This window comes from Manacus candei, unplaced genomic scaffold (genome assembly GCF_025592945.1).
Source record: "Manacus candei isolate 608988 ecotype Guabito, Panama unplaced genomic scaffold, ASM2559294v1 h1tg000014l, whole genome shotgun sequence".
Classification (NCBI taxonomy): domain Eukaryota; kingdom Metazoa; phylum Chordata; class Aves; order Passeriformes; family Pipridae; genus Manacus; species Manacus candei.
The window spans coordinates 81,593,784-81,610,327 of NW_026138062.1; the positions used below are offsets into that span (position 1 = coordinate 81,593,784).

General features: G+C 44.3%; 1 protein-coding gene across 2 annotated transcripts in view; it reads left to right on the forward strand.

Annotated features, from left to right (window-relative positions):
* Positions 1-223: 223 nt before the first annotated feature.
* The window catches only part of GRIK1 (glutamate ionotropic receptor kainate type subunit 1), a 121,156-nt gene continuing 104,835 nt past the window's right edge, over positions 224-16,544 (forward strand). For both annotated transcript variants that reach the window (XM_051779498.1, XM_051779499.1), the window contains exon 1: positions 224-371. In XM_051779498.1, coding sequence (XP_051635458.1) covers positions 239-371 — 133 coding nt within the window. In that variant the 5' untranslated portion in view covers positions 224-238. The remainder of the gene's footprint in view (positions 372-16,544) is intronic.

Here is a 16,544-nt window from a genome sequence, read left to right on the forward strand (position 1 = left end):
CCGCTGTCTGTCTGTCCGTCCGTGCCCCCGAGTGCGCGGACCCCCGGCCCCGCCTGGCCCCGCCCGGGGCCGCCCCGCGGGAGGAGCCGCCCGTCCCCATTCCCGTTCCCGTCCCCTCCCTCGCTGCCGGCGGCGGCGGGGGGCGAGGGCAGCGCGGCAGCGGCGGCGGGAGCGCGGAGCCCCCGCGCCATGGGCCCCGCCGGGGGTGTCCGCCCGCCGGGCCCCCCATGAACTGAGCATGGCGAGCGCCCTCGGCCCGCGCTGGCCCCGCCGCACGGCCCCGGGCGGCGGCGGTGGCGGGGGGCTCCTCTTCGTGCTGCTTTGCGCCTCGGCGGGGCTGCCCCGGAGCGCCCAGCAAGTGCTGCGGATCGGTGAGTGCCGGGGGGCTGCAGGAGGGACGGGGGGCTCCGGGGACCTTCCCATCCTGCGGGGAGCGCGTTGTGCCGGGCAGCGGGACCCGCGTCCCTCCCTCTCGGGGAGCCGCCGCTCCGGGGCTGGGGATGCCCGACTCCACTGCTTCGGGCTTGGGGATGCTCCGCTTCCCTGCCCGGCTCCGCTGCTTCGGGCTTGGGGATGCTCCGCTTCCCTGCCCGGCTCCGCTGCTCCGGGCTTGGGGATGCTCCGCTTCCCTGCCCGGCTCCGCTGTCGGGATCCGCTGCCGAGATCCGCCGCTCGGGATCCGCGGGGCTCAGCGGACGCCGCTCCCGAAAGTTTGCCGCGGTGAGCGGTGGCGGGATGCGGGAAGTTGGACGCGGGCACCCCGGCGGAGCATCCCCCGGAGCCGCTCGGGGCTGGGCGCGGGGGTGGCAGCACCGGGGCGCTCCGCTGTGAGGTGCCCCCCAAAGCCGGGCACACACCGCCGCAGGAATGGTTCAGTGACCTTAAAATACATCGCGGGTTTCCCGCGTCTGACCGGAGAAGGAGCGGCTGTGGCATGGGAAGGGAAACCTCGTAGGATGGGGATGTTTGCCCTCCCGGGGCTGCACGGAGGTGTAGCTCCGGAAAACGGGAATTTATTTTTTTTAAGTAGAAAACTCCGCACCATGGAAACGGGGCTCGGTTCACAGGAAGCCTCGCTCCCTACAGTGGGTTTCTTGTGTCAGTCAAGTGCGATAGTGAATACAAAGTATCACAAGAGTTCGGGGTTAGGAAAGACTGTGGGAAAGATGTAGGCAGAATCTGCCACACTTCTGTTTCTGTCTATCCCCCTTTTGCTTGACAAACACTGAACATGAGGCAAGAAAAGAAAAAAAAGAGAGGGAAGAAGCTGTTTATGCCGCCCGGGGAGATGCATTCCGCAATTCCCAAAGGCATGTTCCTGTGCGGAGCTAAAGATTGATGCCTTTTGACCTGGCAAGCATTAACCCCACTCAGCTTTCCTTTATACATCAAATGGAAGCATCATTCCTCATGAGCTCAGAGAGCAAAGGTGACTAAAACATTTAAATAAATTAAGGGGCACAGTGCACAGTCCTTCAAAGTGCGGGGCAAAGGCAGCACCAGCGGGGTGAGGGGGAGCAAAGCTGAGGGGACTCAGCACCTTCCGCTGAAAATCTGTGTTAAGCTCCTGACTGTCCATATTCAGAGTGTGCTCCCTTTTCCCCGGAGGATTCAGGTGGAGTTTGCTGTTTCTCCGCTCGCCGCTGCAGTGTAGCCGAGGGGGATGTCCGTGCGCAGAGCACACGAAACACAGAGCTGTGCGACCCCACAAACGGGGGAATTCAGGGCCAAGAAAACTCGGGGAAGGAAACAATCTCTGTTCAAATAGCTAAGCCACCAGCACCCAGTGGGATGATTAGGAAATACATCCCAAGCATCCCTGCTGCCAGGCTGTCTGAACTTCCTTTTCGAGGGAATAGCCTCCGAAGGAAGAAGGAGCATACCTGAGTTTAAAGGGGGCACAGTTGCCTGAACGCAGCCTAAATGCACTAAAACCTCGGCATCAGCATTGCAGTGACCCAGGCAGAGCTTTGGGGTCTGCACTGCTCCCTCTGGCACCCTCTCCACTGCATAACTTCTGTGCTGCTTCTGTTGGGTTCAGCAAGGCTCCCGGGAAATTGCCCACGTTGTTTTTCCCTCAAATTGCTCTGTGTGCTGTGCTGCCCCTGTGCTGCAAGGTCTGAATGTATTTCTGGTTTGGATTCACTCTGTCAGGGCACACAGTGATTGGACCCTAATGCTGAGTCCCCTCTGCTCCTTCCACCACGATATCATAAGTGTGACAAACTGCTCAGCTTTCAATCACAGCAACCAAACACCCATCCGGGGAGATGTGCAGCAGAATAAATGCTCCATGTGTATTACGTGGCTGTGAATGCATAAAATATTAAATGTATTCTTATTGCTATAGTTATCCTGCCTATAAAGTAATGGTGTTATAAAATATTAATCCTTCACATCCGTTAACAGCAGCGAGTTCCTCCGCCGAGTCTGTCACTCTGGGAGGTGACAAAGAGAAGTAATGGCAATAACTCCTCCAACACTCTTTGTGATAACATAATAAAATCATCCCAAAGTGTTTCTGACAGTGAAGAAATTGCTATTAAGCCATCAGATTTTCTTCTCCGTGTTTTAGTTAATTAAGGAAGGGAAAGCACTGCTATACAATGGCGCAGCAGTTTGCACCCCAATTAATACACTGAGAGTTTAATTGCATCTTCCACTGTTAGGGAGCTTTCAGATTTTTTTTTTTTAATTATTATTATTTTTTTCTGGAGTATAATACAAATGAATGGATTCTCATGTTGGTATTTAATTAGCTGAGAAAGGACATGTAAGCAATATGAATTTAGCTATTTTTCAACATGTAGCTAATGACTCGTTTTCTAGCCCTCTAAACAAGAAGATGAGAGATGACAATGTGATCAGTAAAACTGACTCGTTAGGATAAAAGTAATTGATTTGGAGACAAGATACAGTTTTTGGTTTCAGGTAATAAAATAAAATGTTAATATCTTACTGAGTATTTCTTTCCCAACCATGTGAAAAAGCTTTTCCCTTGATACATGAACTTATGGAGCTGTCCAAGGAAACATCATCTTCATCTACACATAACCCACTTGACTATGTTATATAAAATATATTTAAAGTTCGTGACCCTAATATTTTTGATTTAATACCAAGGAGTTCCTAGTTTTTGCACTGAGTAACCTTACCTTCTTATCTATCCTACTTGTATAAAATACATGAAATACAAGGAAGAATAAAAATTAACTCAAGCAGGTGTTAAGTTGCAGAAACAGCTTCCAAAGAAATCTCAGCAACAACAGTAATTCATTTGTTAATGCTGGATCCAGAGCTTTCTCATTTCTTACTGGATGTCCTTAAGGCCATTACAGTTTCTGAACAGGCTGTAAGAATATAATTCAGGAATATTATGTGAAAATTTATACATGTAGCTCATTGGAGCTACATTCTGGATTAGAACTAACCAATAGCAAGTTATTAACAAAGCTCTGGAATTAATTAAAAAGAGAACGTGGCAGTTTTCAACAAATACCTGCGGGAAGTTACTTGGGTGAATCTTGCAATTATCTCTAAAATTAACAGCTCCTGGAGATGAACAAATGAGTAGACTTTGTAGGAGTTGCTGTAGGTGATGAAATAGAAACCCTTCAGTTTGTACCAGAAGTAATTTTCAGTAATTTGTGTGTTCCTGTAGTTAAATGGAATATTTAAGTATGGGTTCATACTCTGCACTGATTTATTCATTACTTAAGCAAAATTCCCAGGGATTTAGTGAATTGTGTTTTCCACAGTGCAGAATTAGCCCCATAATATTCCTCTCCAATTGAGAAATATCAGATTTAAACCAAGCACACATAAGTCAACCTAACTCACAAAATACAGTTTTCTAATAAGTTGAAAATGTCAGTATAGGTTTTAAGATCTATGCCTGTACTTCCCCAAGCAGACCTGAAGCTGTGAGTTCTTTTCCTGTGTGATATCACTGTTTCTACCTCATGAGGATGATAAAGAGAGAAACCTCATTATTTTTGCTGCAAATTTGCTACTTTTTGCCAGCTCTTTTTGAGATTTTGTTTGTGAAGGGAATGATATTAATACACATCTGAGCTTTGTCAGTGTGACATGGCAAAAACCCTTCCTGGGAAGTCTCTGTCATACTTGAACATCATGAAAATTGTTAGCTTTCATAAGTTTTTCTTACTAGATGTCTACCAGTTAGTCTATTGTATGATATTATAGGAAGTTGGACTGCATTTTTACCACCAGACGATGAGACATTAAATACACTTCGTTCACTGGATCCTGAATACTCAGCAGCTTATCAGTTCACTGTGATACAATTTACCTAAATTTACTCATTCTACACTGAAGAGAAAACTATTTTCCTGCAAATATTTCTGAAGGAATGCTGGCTCAATCAGGTCCTATGTGTCTTTAGCTCTTGTTTTATGAGCTTGAGTTGCTTCTGTCCTGGACCACTTGTCTGTAAAAGCTGGTGGAGAACAAAAAAGAAAAGGTCCTGAGAGCAGAAAGTGAAAACTAAAGAAGCAAGGTTAGATTTGTCTAGCTTGGACCAGACTTAGGATGGTAGAAGCAATGCTGAGGGAGACAAAAAGGTGAATTATACCTAACAAAGACATGGCAGTCCTGTGTTTCACGGCATGGGAGGTCTGTGGTTCACCGTGGAGAGTTTCACATCGCAGTGAAAAGCCAAGTGGGTTGTAGGAAAATGAAATGGAAGCAACCTAGGGCACTGATACCTGTGCTGGGGTATTTTATTATTTTCTCTTAACTCATGTAAAATGTATCCTAAAGTGCCCCTGTGCTGAACACACCCGTGGAGCTCCAGATGGGCCGGTAAATAGGGCATCCTGCTGTGGTTCTCCAGGGCTTCAAGTGCATTTATGTAACACATGTGCAGCGGTTCAGACAGCTAAGATCTTCACAGAATGCAGGATAAAATCTTCGAAATAGTGCAATTGCTGAGGTTTTGCCAAAGGATAAGAGCTTTTCATCAAATATTTTGTTTATGCGAAGCGGTTGTTACTTAGCCGAGCACTTTTCCAGTTCACGCACAGTTGCAGGAGGAATGTTCCTTATAAATAAAATAAAAATAAAAGGCAGTTTCTCTGAACTTCACTTCTTGCTTAACAGCCTGTTTGTAGTGTTCAGGTGCAATAATTTTATTTTGAATTCCCATGACTTGCCCATAACCCCTAATTTCCCTTGTTCAGAGGGCATTTGCCTCGGCATCAGTTCTTGCTGGAACTATAAGCTCCTCCATATGGCCCTGCCTTCACTCAACATTTTCCATTCAGACTGCAAATACAATCCCAATGCTGTTTTTTCATTACAGTCTGCTTTGTATATCCTGGTTGGTAATAAAGCTTAAATCCTGCTCCCCCTCCAATACTTTAAACAACTGCCTCTAATCTTCTTTTCTCAGAAAGGCTTGATTTGACCAACTAGACTATAGATTGTACTGCAGGGAAAAAAAAATCCTATCCAAGAACTGATTAGTTTTACTCCACAGCTTTGGATCTGTAACCTGCAAGCCCAGTATGTCCTAGTTTTTGGTTGACTTTAGATTTTAGTTTACAGTAATGAGTTTATGATTTTGGGAAAGCTTTGCAGTGGGAATGTTATTACCCTCCCCTCTCCCTTTCTGCTGAAGGTTATAGGGTATTATCTAGAAAATGATTAGCTTTCAAATGATGAATTTGCTTTCTTTCTCTGAGCAAAATCCAAATTCAAAATTAAAACTGTTTCATTATTCCAAATAGGCATTGTTTTCATTTCAGCTGGGGGAGTGAGGATCTGATAGGGCTGTTAAAGTATCTTCTTTTTTCCTTTTTTTTTTCTTTTGAGTTTTTGAATTCCTCTGACAGTCCAGAAGGTTCCTTAAATTATATTTACAGCTTCACCTGTACAAGACACTAAACTAGGGTGGCACAAACACTGGGAAGTGTGAATCATTTCTATGACCCAGCGGTATGAACAAAGAGTTAGAACTGTGTCAAAAGCTCAGTTTTGAGCTTCTTTTCTTGGGCCCATCAGGCTTTTTACAATCACACCTCCTAGTTGTTTGCTTTTTTTTTTCCCTTGAGCTTTCAGGCTGCACCAGCACAAGTTTAAAAGAGGAGAGTTATAAATTCCTTTAGCATTGAAATTGTTCCCACGCCATGCCATCGAATCTGCACATGCAAACTGGGGCTATTTCAAGGAAAATTCTGTTTACAGCACATTGATTCTTATTGAATCCTTCCATATTGCTGAGCAGCACAGGGGTCCTGCTGCAGTGCTGAGGAGGTGGAAGTGACAGTCAGTGTGCAGAAGCATCTCCAGAAATACACAGCAGGGCCTGTTTGGGGTGAGCAAATGTGCAAAAATCACTGCAGTCCCTCCACATGTAGGAGCAGTGAGACATCCCATGGCTGCCATGGCCAAGGGACACTGTCTGGGAGTGTCACATGGGTGCTGAGGCTTTGCTTTGGCTCTCAGGTGGAGAAGGACAGAGCCCCCCTGAATTCAGGGGTACACCACTGAGACCTTAAAATCACTGTGTTTTTGCATGCTCTCCTTCAGAGAAAAAAAAACAACAAACCAACAAAAACCCCACACTTTTTTCTTTTAAAAGATCAAGCATGCTAAAATATAGTCAGAGCCACTCAGGCTCAGTAATGCAGGCTCTTCAGTTCTAAATGTTTTGGGCAGAATGAGCAGGAAGAGACATTGGTGTATGCTGTGGATCAAAGGGTTTGGGGGGGGGAAAAAAAGCTATTTTAAAAGAAGAACATTAAGTAGCTATAAGAAAGGAAAAAAATTGATTATATAAATCAGGTTTAGCATGATTCTGCAAGACAGCTCTGAGGAGAAAAGCTGTATATACTTTTATATGGACTTATACTCTTGAATCATATAATTAGAAATATAATTATGGAAATTGGTGCTTTTGGGGTATTACCATGTGATGGAAGGTTGTATTGAACTAATTTCCTTCCTGCTTTGTCTCATGTCATATTTCAACAAGAACTGTAATGAATAACACCAGCACTGAGATGTTCTAAAGCAGAGCTCAGGGTACTTCACCAGACACACACAATTAGGTGTATGTTCTGATTGGGGCAGCCAAGGCCAGATAACTTCAGTGTTTTGCTGGCAAATTTGTGGCAAAGCTGGGAGTGACTCCAGGTCTCTGAGTGCCATCACCCCAGATCTCTGCCCACTGCATCCCAGCTGGGACATTTCTTTATGGTTTGTGTGTTAGGTGAAGGTTTACACTGACCCTGCAGAAATCAGTGCTAAGTATGTTTAAGTAATCAGTTTATAGGGAGGGGTTTTATGGCCTGAACCATTTGATTTGCCCACGCTTGAAGCCGAGCCCTGGATGTGCAGTGCAAGCAGACAGTGCTGAAGGTTTCCCTCAGCACTGGGGGATTCTCTGAAGAAGGAGAGCCCATGCCTTCCTCTCCTGATTTGGGTAGTGGCTCAATATTAGGTGCTGTATCTGACCTCAGCCAGAAGCCTCTGAGAGGCCACCAACATCCATGGCAGTGCCTTTTTCCTGTTCAGGTTTCTTCTGAGCATCTTTTCAAACTTGTTGCCATGTCCTGCCCAGCCTCTGGCTTTGCATCTGCTCAGCAAATGGAGTTCTGCTGAAGGTCAGGTGTGGTAACTCTTAGCAAGGGCTGGAAACCTTTAGAGTACAGGAGAATTTCCAGTATTTTCCTCCCTATTTTGGAACTCCCACAAGCTTCTCCACTATGGCAGACATGCCCTCTATAATTACATATATTTTAAACAGAGAAGCATTTTGTCCCTTAAGCCCTTTGCAGAAGAGTGTTATGTAACTTGGGAAGGTAGTTAAGTATTTTACTAGTCTTTAACTCACTGGAAAATACAGAATTGCCCTGACTCATTCTCTTGCATCATGTTTGTTCTAGCAGTGTTTCCCTCTTCCACTCCAAGAAAGGGTCTGAGCAGTTGGAAAGAGGCTTTCAGAGCATTCAAGCCTTTTGCAAGGGTGAGATTGTACCATCAAAACTACTGAAGTCTTTCTCAAAACTGCAGGTGTCCTTATAAAATCCTATAGCCATGCTAGCTAGGAATTAACTCCGACTTCAGACACATCCCAGTGCTTACAGTCCTTGGCTTTCATTGTCTTGGTCTCATCCCTGATGAAGATATGGAGAACTGAAAATTAGATGCACAGGAGGGAAAACAACCCCCAAGAATGCAACTTATACTTTGACAAAAATGATCTTTTCTCCTATTATTTTCCAAAAAAAATACAGGAGAAGCCAAAGCCAGTTTAGGCCTTCTTCCCATGGTGCAAACGACTTTCTCCTGAATATCTTGGGGGCCCTGTGCCAGCCCAGCCATTCCTGTAAAGGTCATGAATGGGAAAGTCAGGCCTGCTGGAATGTGAGAAGTAGTTGCCGTGAAATAGTCCCTTCATATTCGAGGAACTGCAAATGAATCCCGAATTCTCTGGAGCCGTCCCAAGGGATTAATCCCAAGGCATCTGAGTCCATATCAAGCTCAGAGGCTGCCTGTCAGCAGTCAGGGGAGAGGAGGCCAGGTTGCTGCAGCAACAGTGTGACATATGTAAAACTCGGTTTGATTATGTCAGGATCACAGAGGAAGCTGTTTAAGAGTTAGGTCAGGTTTTTTAGCTGTACTCCACTTTTCCAGAGGCTGTCAGTCACTGCCAGGTTGGCTGGGGAGTGGAAATGCATGGTGAATAACTTCAGCAATCTCCCGTGGATTGCAAGTTAGCTGTCCACATCCAATAATATAGCTATAACCTACTGAGAACTGTTAAAGGAACTAGTAGTAAGCCACTTAAGAATTCTTCCCCACAATTTGGAGACAAAATTACGATTTCTGATTAAAATATTTATTTTGTTCTGGTTTTGATTGCTTTTATTCATCTTAGAATTCAGAAAGAGCATAGCAAATTATTTAAAATTCAGACAGATGATCTTTGATAGTCTGTTGGAATGGGAGATGAATGAGTAAATATCTTGTACAGGGTACAGGAAGGACGTCGAGTCACTGCTGTGCTGTTTTCACTTATGATTGTTCCAATGCCTTTTGTGTGATGAACTGTGCTCAGGCTCAAACAAATGGCTTTGTTAATAGAATGCTATAACCCCAATTTATTTGCCCACACTTAAAAGTATTAAATACAAAATACCATAGTAAAGAAGTGCAGTAAGTGAGTTAGAAACCTCAAGGTGTAATGATGTAGTTAGGTAACAAAAATGGGATTTGGAAGTTGCTCAGTCAACATTAGTGGGATGTTTCCCTTCTTCTGGGGTTTTGCTTTTTAATTGTAGATGTTTATAAGAAAAGCTTTTGGTGTAGTTCCCTATCACTGTGTAAAAGACAACCAGAAGTTCCAGGAACATTTCCCCCACGCCTTGCAGACCCAGCAGGGATCACCAGGGCAGTGCAGGATGGAGAGCTCTGTCACCCATCCCTGCAGGTGTGGCTGTTCTCCCTGTGGGCCTGGCCCTACAGAAGGATGAGACATTCTCCTGCTGGTGTTTTCCAGAGGTGTTTGTTGATGGGAAGCTTTTGTGCAGGAAGTTTATAAGGAAGTTATAAGGAAGCTGAGTGTCGATGCAGCTCGATGGATTGGGTGGATTTGCTTCTCTGCACGGGAACCTTTAAACCTCCCAGCCTTGCTTCTTCTCTCCCTTCCCTCATGGAGATGCTCACATGCTCTGGTGTTGGATTCCATCCTGCCACCAAGGCCACTCACAGAATTTTAGTGTAAAAATGATGTCTTTCTTTTTTTGCTATCTCTGATCCAACAACTCGTACACAAAAGGGGTTTTATTCTTCCGAAGCTGCTCCCTTTCAACTCCCAAACCCTTATCAGTGGGGCACTGCAGCTGCAGTCTAATGTGAGCTCATGCTTTCCCTGCTGGAACTATCTTGGAAAGTTTCAAATTGTTTACTTATCTGCTAGAAACACATGTTGAGGCAAGTTAAGGCTCTGTTGCCCAAGGTGCATTTTAAATCAGGGGAAGAGCTGCTTCAGATATTTCACATTACATCTTCCAGCTTTATCTGGTGCTGTAAATTATAGAGCTGCTCCATTGAACTGAATGAAGATTAAATTTTTGAACACTGTTTTCTGAAGAATGGGGATTTTTCCCTTTGAAATGAAGAACCTGTGGTGCATCAGTGTGGCTCCCTGCACGCTTTGCTGCCCAAGCCTTTCTCTTCTCTCTGAGGGTGCCAGGCTGTGCCCTGGGGACCGTGTCCTGTCGCTGATCCATGTACTGACATTAAAGAGCATCTGCAGATGGACTGAGTGTGGGATGTGCCCTGAACAGCAAGTGGTTGGGGAAACTGTAATCCTTCTGCTGTCATCTTGAAATCAGACCTGTCATGAAGTAAAACTAGCTGGAAAAATTCATCTTCTCATCTGTACAGGCCTTCTCCTGTAGATGCCCGATGTATGTGTGATATACAGATGTATTTTAAATAAACAAGTGAAATATTTACACCCTGCTGTTTTACTCAGATGCATGCCTCTGTCAGGCTGAATTCCTGGCTTCCAGCCCTCATCTCTCAGCTCTCCCAGTGTGGGGAGATCTGCTCTCTGTTTCTTCCTGTGCCTAACACAGGCCCCTGGGAGGAAGCTGAGTGGGCGCCTCCTTTAAAGCAACATAGTACCAAGTGGATCCAGTTTTATTAAAACACTTTGCACAGCAAGCTGACAAGAGAAAAAAAGAATTGTTCTTCATTTAAATCCTACATGATTGATATGACAGCTTCTGTTTTAGGATGACTTGTGTGCTAATTTATTTCTACAAGCCCTTAAGCGAAACGGTGATGAAATCCCACCTTTCTTGCTTTCCACAAAGGTAATTTCAGGGAACTGTTGTATAAATGTTTGTTCCTGAGTATTTCTATGAGCACTAAATTGTTACCATGCATTGTCAATAAACAGGGCAATCTTATTCCTGGGCAGCTGTACATATCCTTAGCACTTTCCCTCTGTCCTGTGGGAATCACAGAATCATGGAATGACCATGGATCTTAAAGATAGGGACACATGGGGTGATTCTTGGAGTGTCCTGTGCAGGGACAGGAGTTGGACTCGGTGATCCTGATGGGTCCCTTCCAACTGGGCACATTCTGTGATTCTGTGACTGCAATTCCATTCCCCATCCCCTCTGTACTGCTCGGGGGGGAGGAGGTAGAGGAGTTGGGAATGAAGGTGTGAAGCTGAGTCTGGGTTAAGGGGGAAAGATGGTGTTTTAATTTGCCTTTACTATCCCAGTGCATTTTCATTAGAAAAAAATTAAATTTACTTTCCCCAAGTGGAGTCTGTTTTGCCCATGACAGTGACTGTGATCTCCCTAGCTCAGCTTTCATCCCTCGGCTTTTTAATCCAAGTTTTCTCCCTCTGTCCTGTTGAGGAGAGGGAGTGAGAGAGTATATGAATGTGACAGGATGTGGAAAAATTGAAAAATATTATTTCCATGGCATTTATATTGGAATTGATAATTTTAACGACTTCTAATAAGAATAGATGAAGCTGTGTGATGGCTTTTAACTGCTGCTGTTGAACCTGAGCTGCTCGGTGAAGCCAGCTGACTGTGCATCTGCACAGTAAGAGCTGGGATTTTTAAATAATTTAAATCAGGTAATTTAGGAGATGCAGAGCAAACTTTGCTGGGGAGCTTTAATTAATGCTGGAATTCCAGACTTTTATGTTTGTGCTCATCTGTTTGCAGCACCAAGAGAGCACATTTTATTGCAGTTCTTAGAAAGAGACTTGATTCCTACTAAGCGAAGTAGTGTTGAGAAGCTCATGCATCATATTTAAAATCACTTCCTACTTTTGGCAGAGCTTCAGGAAGTGGGCACAGACTTTCAAAGATTCAAAACTTGGTCTTTTGTTATAAACTTCATTGGCCACATGTAAAGCCCAACGAATTCCCATCCCTCTTCTCCAGGAAATTTCATTGACATGAGCTTTAAATTCAATAGATTAACTGCAAAACTTCTTTAAAAACCAAGCCCTGCTCTTATCTGTGGGTTCTTACAGAAAATCTGTGAGAAAATTGGGTACAAAATCATCTCTTCTGGCTCCCTGCCCTTTGTTTTAAGGGGCAGACCACTTTTTCTCGGAAAAAAAAAGAACAAATGACCCAAAGGCTACTTTAGCTCTGCCTCTCCCAGAGTCAATGGAGCTGCAGCAGTTTATAGTGATGAGGTTCTGCTAAGTGTGTTATTCTCACAGAAGAGAACAGTTGGGCAATTTACTGCAGCTCATCCAAACTGCACATGAAGATTCTTTATTCCCTTAGTCTGAGGAAATCAGAGGGAGAAGGCCTCCTCCTGTTTCCTTTTTCTCCAGCTGCTGATTTGGCCAAGGTCTCCCACTTTTGGAAAGGTTTCCTCCTCTGCCCTGCTTGTTCTCAGCAAGGCAGAGGCATGGAAAGAATGCCAGAATTCACTAGTTTGTAGTAAGAACCGATGCTATTGGGCATAAGTTATTCCAGCTACTGATGGTGCTGGAATAGGAGAGCTGGAATGTCTTGTAGCCACAGTTTCTAGAAATAGCATTATTATTTACATATAATCACATGGCTGGAGCTTGGGCAGCAAACAATAAAAGCACAAACCACTATTTATATAGAAGAATGTCTTGTTAGAAAAGAATCTTCCCTTGCTTTGTGCAGCTTAGCACAGAGCTTCTGATTCTGGACACGAATACATCAAATAAGGTCAAGTATGACACAATTTTGGTGTCATGCTGAATTCATGGTGGAGCTAATATTGTTACAGTCCTGTTGTGACTGACATAAACCTGTCACATTTTCAATAAGGTGATTCATGAAAGATCCAGGAGAATCAATGGAGATAAAAATAGGTAATGCAATAACAGCATCCATCTCATCATAATCTTGCTTGTATTACACTGAGTAACCTGATTAAAAGGGTCATATTTAAGCATAATCTGGCAAAACTGCTTATAAAAATGGGAGTGAGAGAGAAGGAACCCAAACAGGTGAGCCAGGGGGTGTCCACAGGGCCACCAGCAGTGACCTCCCTGCCAGTGGGCAGCCCCCACCATTCCTGAAGCCTGTTCTCAGCTGGAGAACTGTAGCCAGCCTGGCACAGTCCTGCTTGGTGGGAGCCAAAGTGAGATAAAAAACTCCAGAATGGTGTGCTAAGATGTCAAAAATCTCCTTTGTATTCATTTAAATACAAATATATATCCTATAATATGTATAATCTATAGGTGAGTGCTTCATACAAGGATCTCTGGGTGCCCATGGCTTGTTATTCCCTCTGAATATTCTGAGGCCACTCAATCACTCCTATCACTGGTAGGAATGGTACACTCTCTGTTTTAGGATGGACTTATCTTTTGCCATTCCTCATGACATACTCAGGAGTGTGTTATCAAAAAAGACAGCTCTGAACCTAGAAAACAGCTCTGCAACTTAGTTATAATTTATTAATTTTAATTATCCCCCCACATTATTGAGCTCTAAGTGCACACGGATACTTTGGGTGAGGTCTGATGTAAACCTGAAGAGACCCCTGACCTCCAAAGAGCCACAGGAATTCATGGCATCCAAGGATCAGAATCTGTTCAGTTTGTACTGCATCCTAAAAAATGGAATGTTAGTGCTGGATCCCTTTTGCTGGCTAATGATGCTGCCTTAATTCTGAGACACACTGAGGTATATATGGCAAATAAGAAGGAAGGAAAGAAAGAAAGGTCCAAGAAAAAAACTATTTGTGGACCTAATGAAGCTTAGACTTGTCTTCTGCTTCTCCCCATCCTGCAGTTGGTGAAACCTCAGCTGACTTTCTTGTTCCTTCTTGCCCTTTTCTCTGCAGCAGCACCTGTGCTTCTCCTTCTTCTAAGTCCTCCTGCCTGGTCCCAAATGACAAGTGGCAGGAGACATTCGTGTTGTTTCCAAGAGACACAAAGCCAGCAGACCAAACCTGCAGGTAACTCCAGGTTTTCCTTTGGTGAGGGCATTTACTACATTCCTCAAACTGGTTTTCAGAATTTTTTTTAGGAGTTGCATGACTTTGAGACCTCTACCCTTTGTCAAACCTGGCTGAAGGTGGCCAGTGGCTAAATTATCGGTGCTAACAGGACTGAGAGGATCAGACACCATGCAGCGTTTTATAAACCTTGTTTCCCTAGAAAATCTGCCTGAAAAAGGGATTTAAAGTGTTTGGATTGATGTTACCCACAAATTAGATTATACCCAGAATAGCCAAAACACATGTTTCCCCCATGCTACACTCCATGAAGGTGTATAGTCAGAACCAAAGTGATGTTGCTCTTGCCTGGGGAGATTTGTGTTCCTGGTGGGGCAGGAGTGGGTTTTGATGTGGAACCACTTTCATTCCAGCCATGCAGCATTTTGCCAACAACATCCTCCCTTCCCCTCCAGCCTGGGATTGGTGCAATCAGGATGCAGACAGACATCAAAGGGAAAAGCTGTGATAGCAATTTCTGGAATATCAGACCCATCAGTGTAGCTCAGCTCTCTCTTCATTCCAGGGAAACATGTTTCGAGAAATCAAGGCTCCTGAGAAGCTCAGAAGTGCATTGATGTTTGTTATTCCAAAAGTGTGATCCCCATCCTTCACACAGCCCAGAATTTGCACTGCTCTGTTATGTTGGGGATGATAAGCACGAAATCAAAGACAGGATTTTTCATCTCACTGTAAAAACCCTTTGCAACAGAGAATATTCATCATAAACAGCTACGCTTGAATTAGAAGGAAGGGAAAAATCCCTTGCAGAGGCAGCAGAGAGCAGTTGAGGGACATGATGTCCTCTGCTCCCTAAAGTAGTGGAAGAGGGGCTGGGATGTGAGTGCCATTTTGTCAGTGACTCAGGCTGCTCCATGAGGACCTGGAGACACTCAGAAAGCAGATGATGTGTCTGTGCAGTGACACCTGCATATGGTGACACAGCTGATGTGTGTGGACACATATGGGAACAGCCCCTGGAGCAGGACGGTGCTGTTTGGCTGCAGTATTTTGCTGCCATATTAACACAGGTTATAGTCCTCCAAATTCCTGCCATTTTTCAATCTGTACTCCTTTCCCTGGCCCTAAAAACTGGAGCTGGAGGCTGCTCCTGGAGCCTGCAGGCTGGCCTTGTGGAGGTGATGGCTTTTATGGGATTCAGTGATTGCAGCTGTGCTACAATAGCTCTGTACTGCACCCCCACTATCTCCTGTCATCATGGGCTCAAGCACTGGTACACAAGGAGGATAAAGAAAAGGAAATAAAATGGAAAAAAATCTCAGATAAGAAGGAACTGGCAGGTTGATGATAATCTTAAGTATGTGGAACTGTGTTTATGCACGTTTTCTAGTTAAACTCAAGTGCTTTCCATGCTTAAGAGATTACAGAGTGTGGGATTTATTGCAAGAACTGTCAGGAAATTCTCAAATACACTTCTTTTATCCTGGCATATTGTGTTGTGCCCCAAACTTGAAAGAACACCACAGTGTGAACTCAGGCACCTAGCAAATCATCTGAATGTGCTTATAAAACCACCAAGATGGTATCAGAATGTATTTGCAGCTAATGGGGAGTAAGGGATTTATTCATATTTTTTTTTCAGGGATATCTTTGTGTTAAGACTCAAAGATGTTCGCTGTTTCTTGGCAGGATAAGAGGAAAAAAAAGACTAAATTGTGAGAAAGACAGCAAGTTTCCTGTCTTTGTAAGTCTTAAAAATTCAAATAAGTGGCAGTGCCCAAGCAGCAACAGCTCTGACTGCTGCTGACAGTCGGTTACTTTTACAATCACCTTCCAGAGCTTTATTGCTTATCATCAGATAGAACAGTTGGCCCCCATGGAAAAAACAGGTTGCTGCAGATGACAGGATTTTTACAACGGGCAATCATGATGGCATTAGTGTTTATCCACTGCAGTAAGTGTATAAATCACAGCAAATGGGCTTCCCCTCCGAGATGGAATCTGCTGTGTTATTTTTGCCCAGCCACAAATATTTATCCACCGAATGGTGGAATTGCCAGACACGTTTCGTGCTTAGTCCAGTGAGCAGTTAGAGATTGCTGGCCACAGATCACAAACCTGGTATCAGAACGCCACTGGGAGACACAGAGGTTAAATTAAAGGTGGTTTGTGGAGTTATGAGAGAGTTCTCCCTACTCTCTGTGTCTGCCAGCAGAACTGAATATGGGGTTTAATGGGTGCTCTCCCTCTCATGAGGTCTCTGGTGGGACAGTGAGGTAACAGATGCTGGACATGGAGCTGCAGAATGTCCCCAGGTCATGAAGGAAACTCACTGTTGTCAGTGGCTTAGAAACAGAAGGTTAATTTTACCCAGGTAGATACTGATATGCAGTTTGAGCTCAGTACTCAGTTTATTTTTACAGAAAGGCACTTCCCAGAAATTGTTACATAAATCAGAAGAATTACAATATAAGCATCCTCTGGAGCTTTTTCATTTCGGTTTTCAATGTCAGACAGTGTTCAGTGTTAGGGGTTTGAAAGGAAGAAATTAGAAGCCCTGTAATGGAGTATTATGGAAAGAT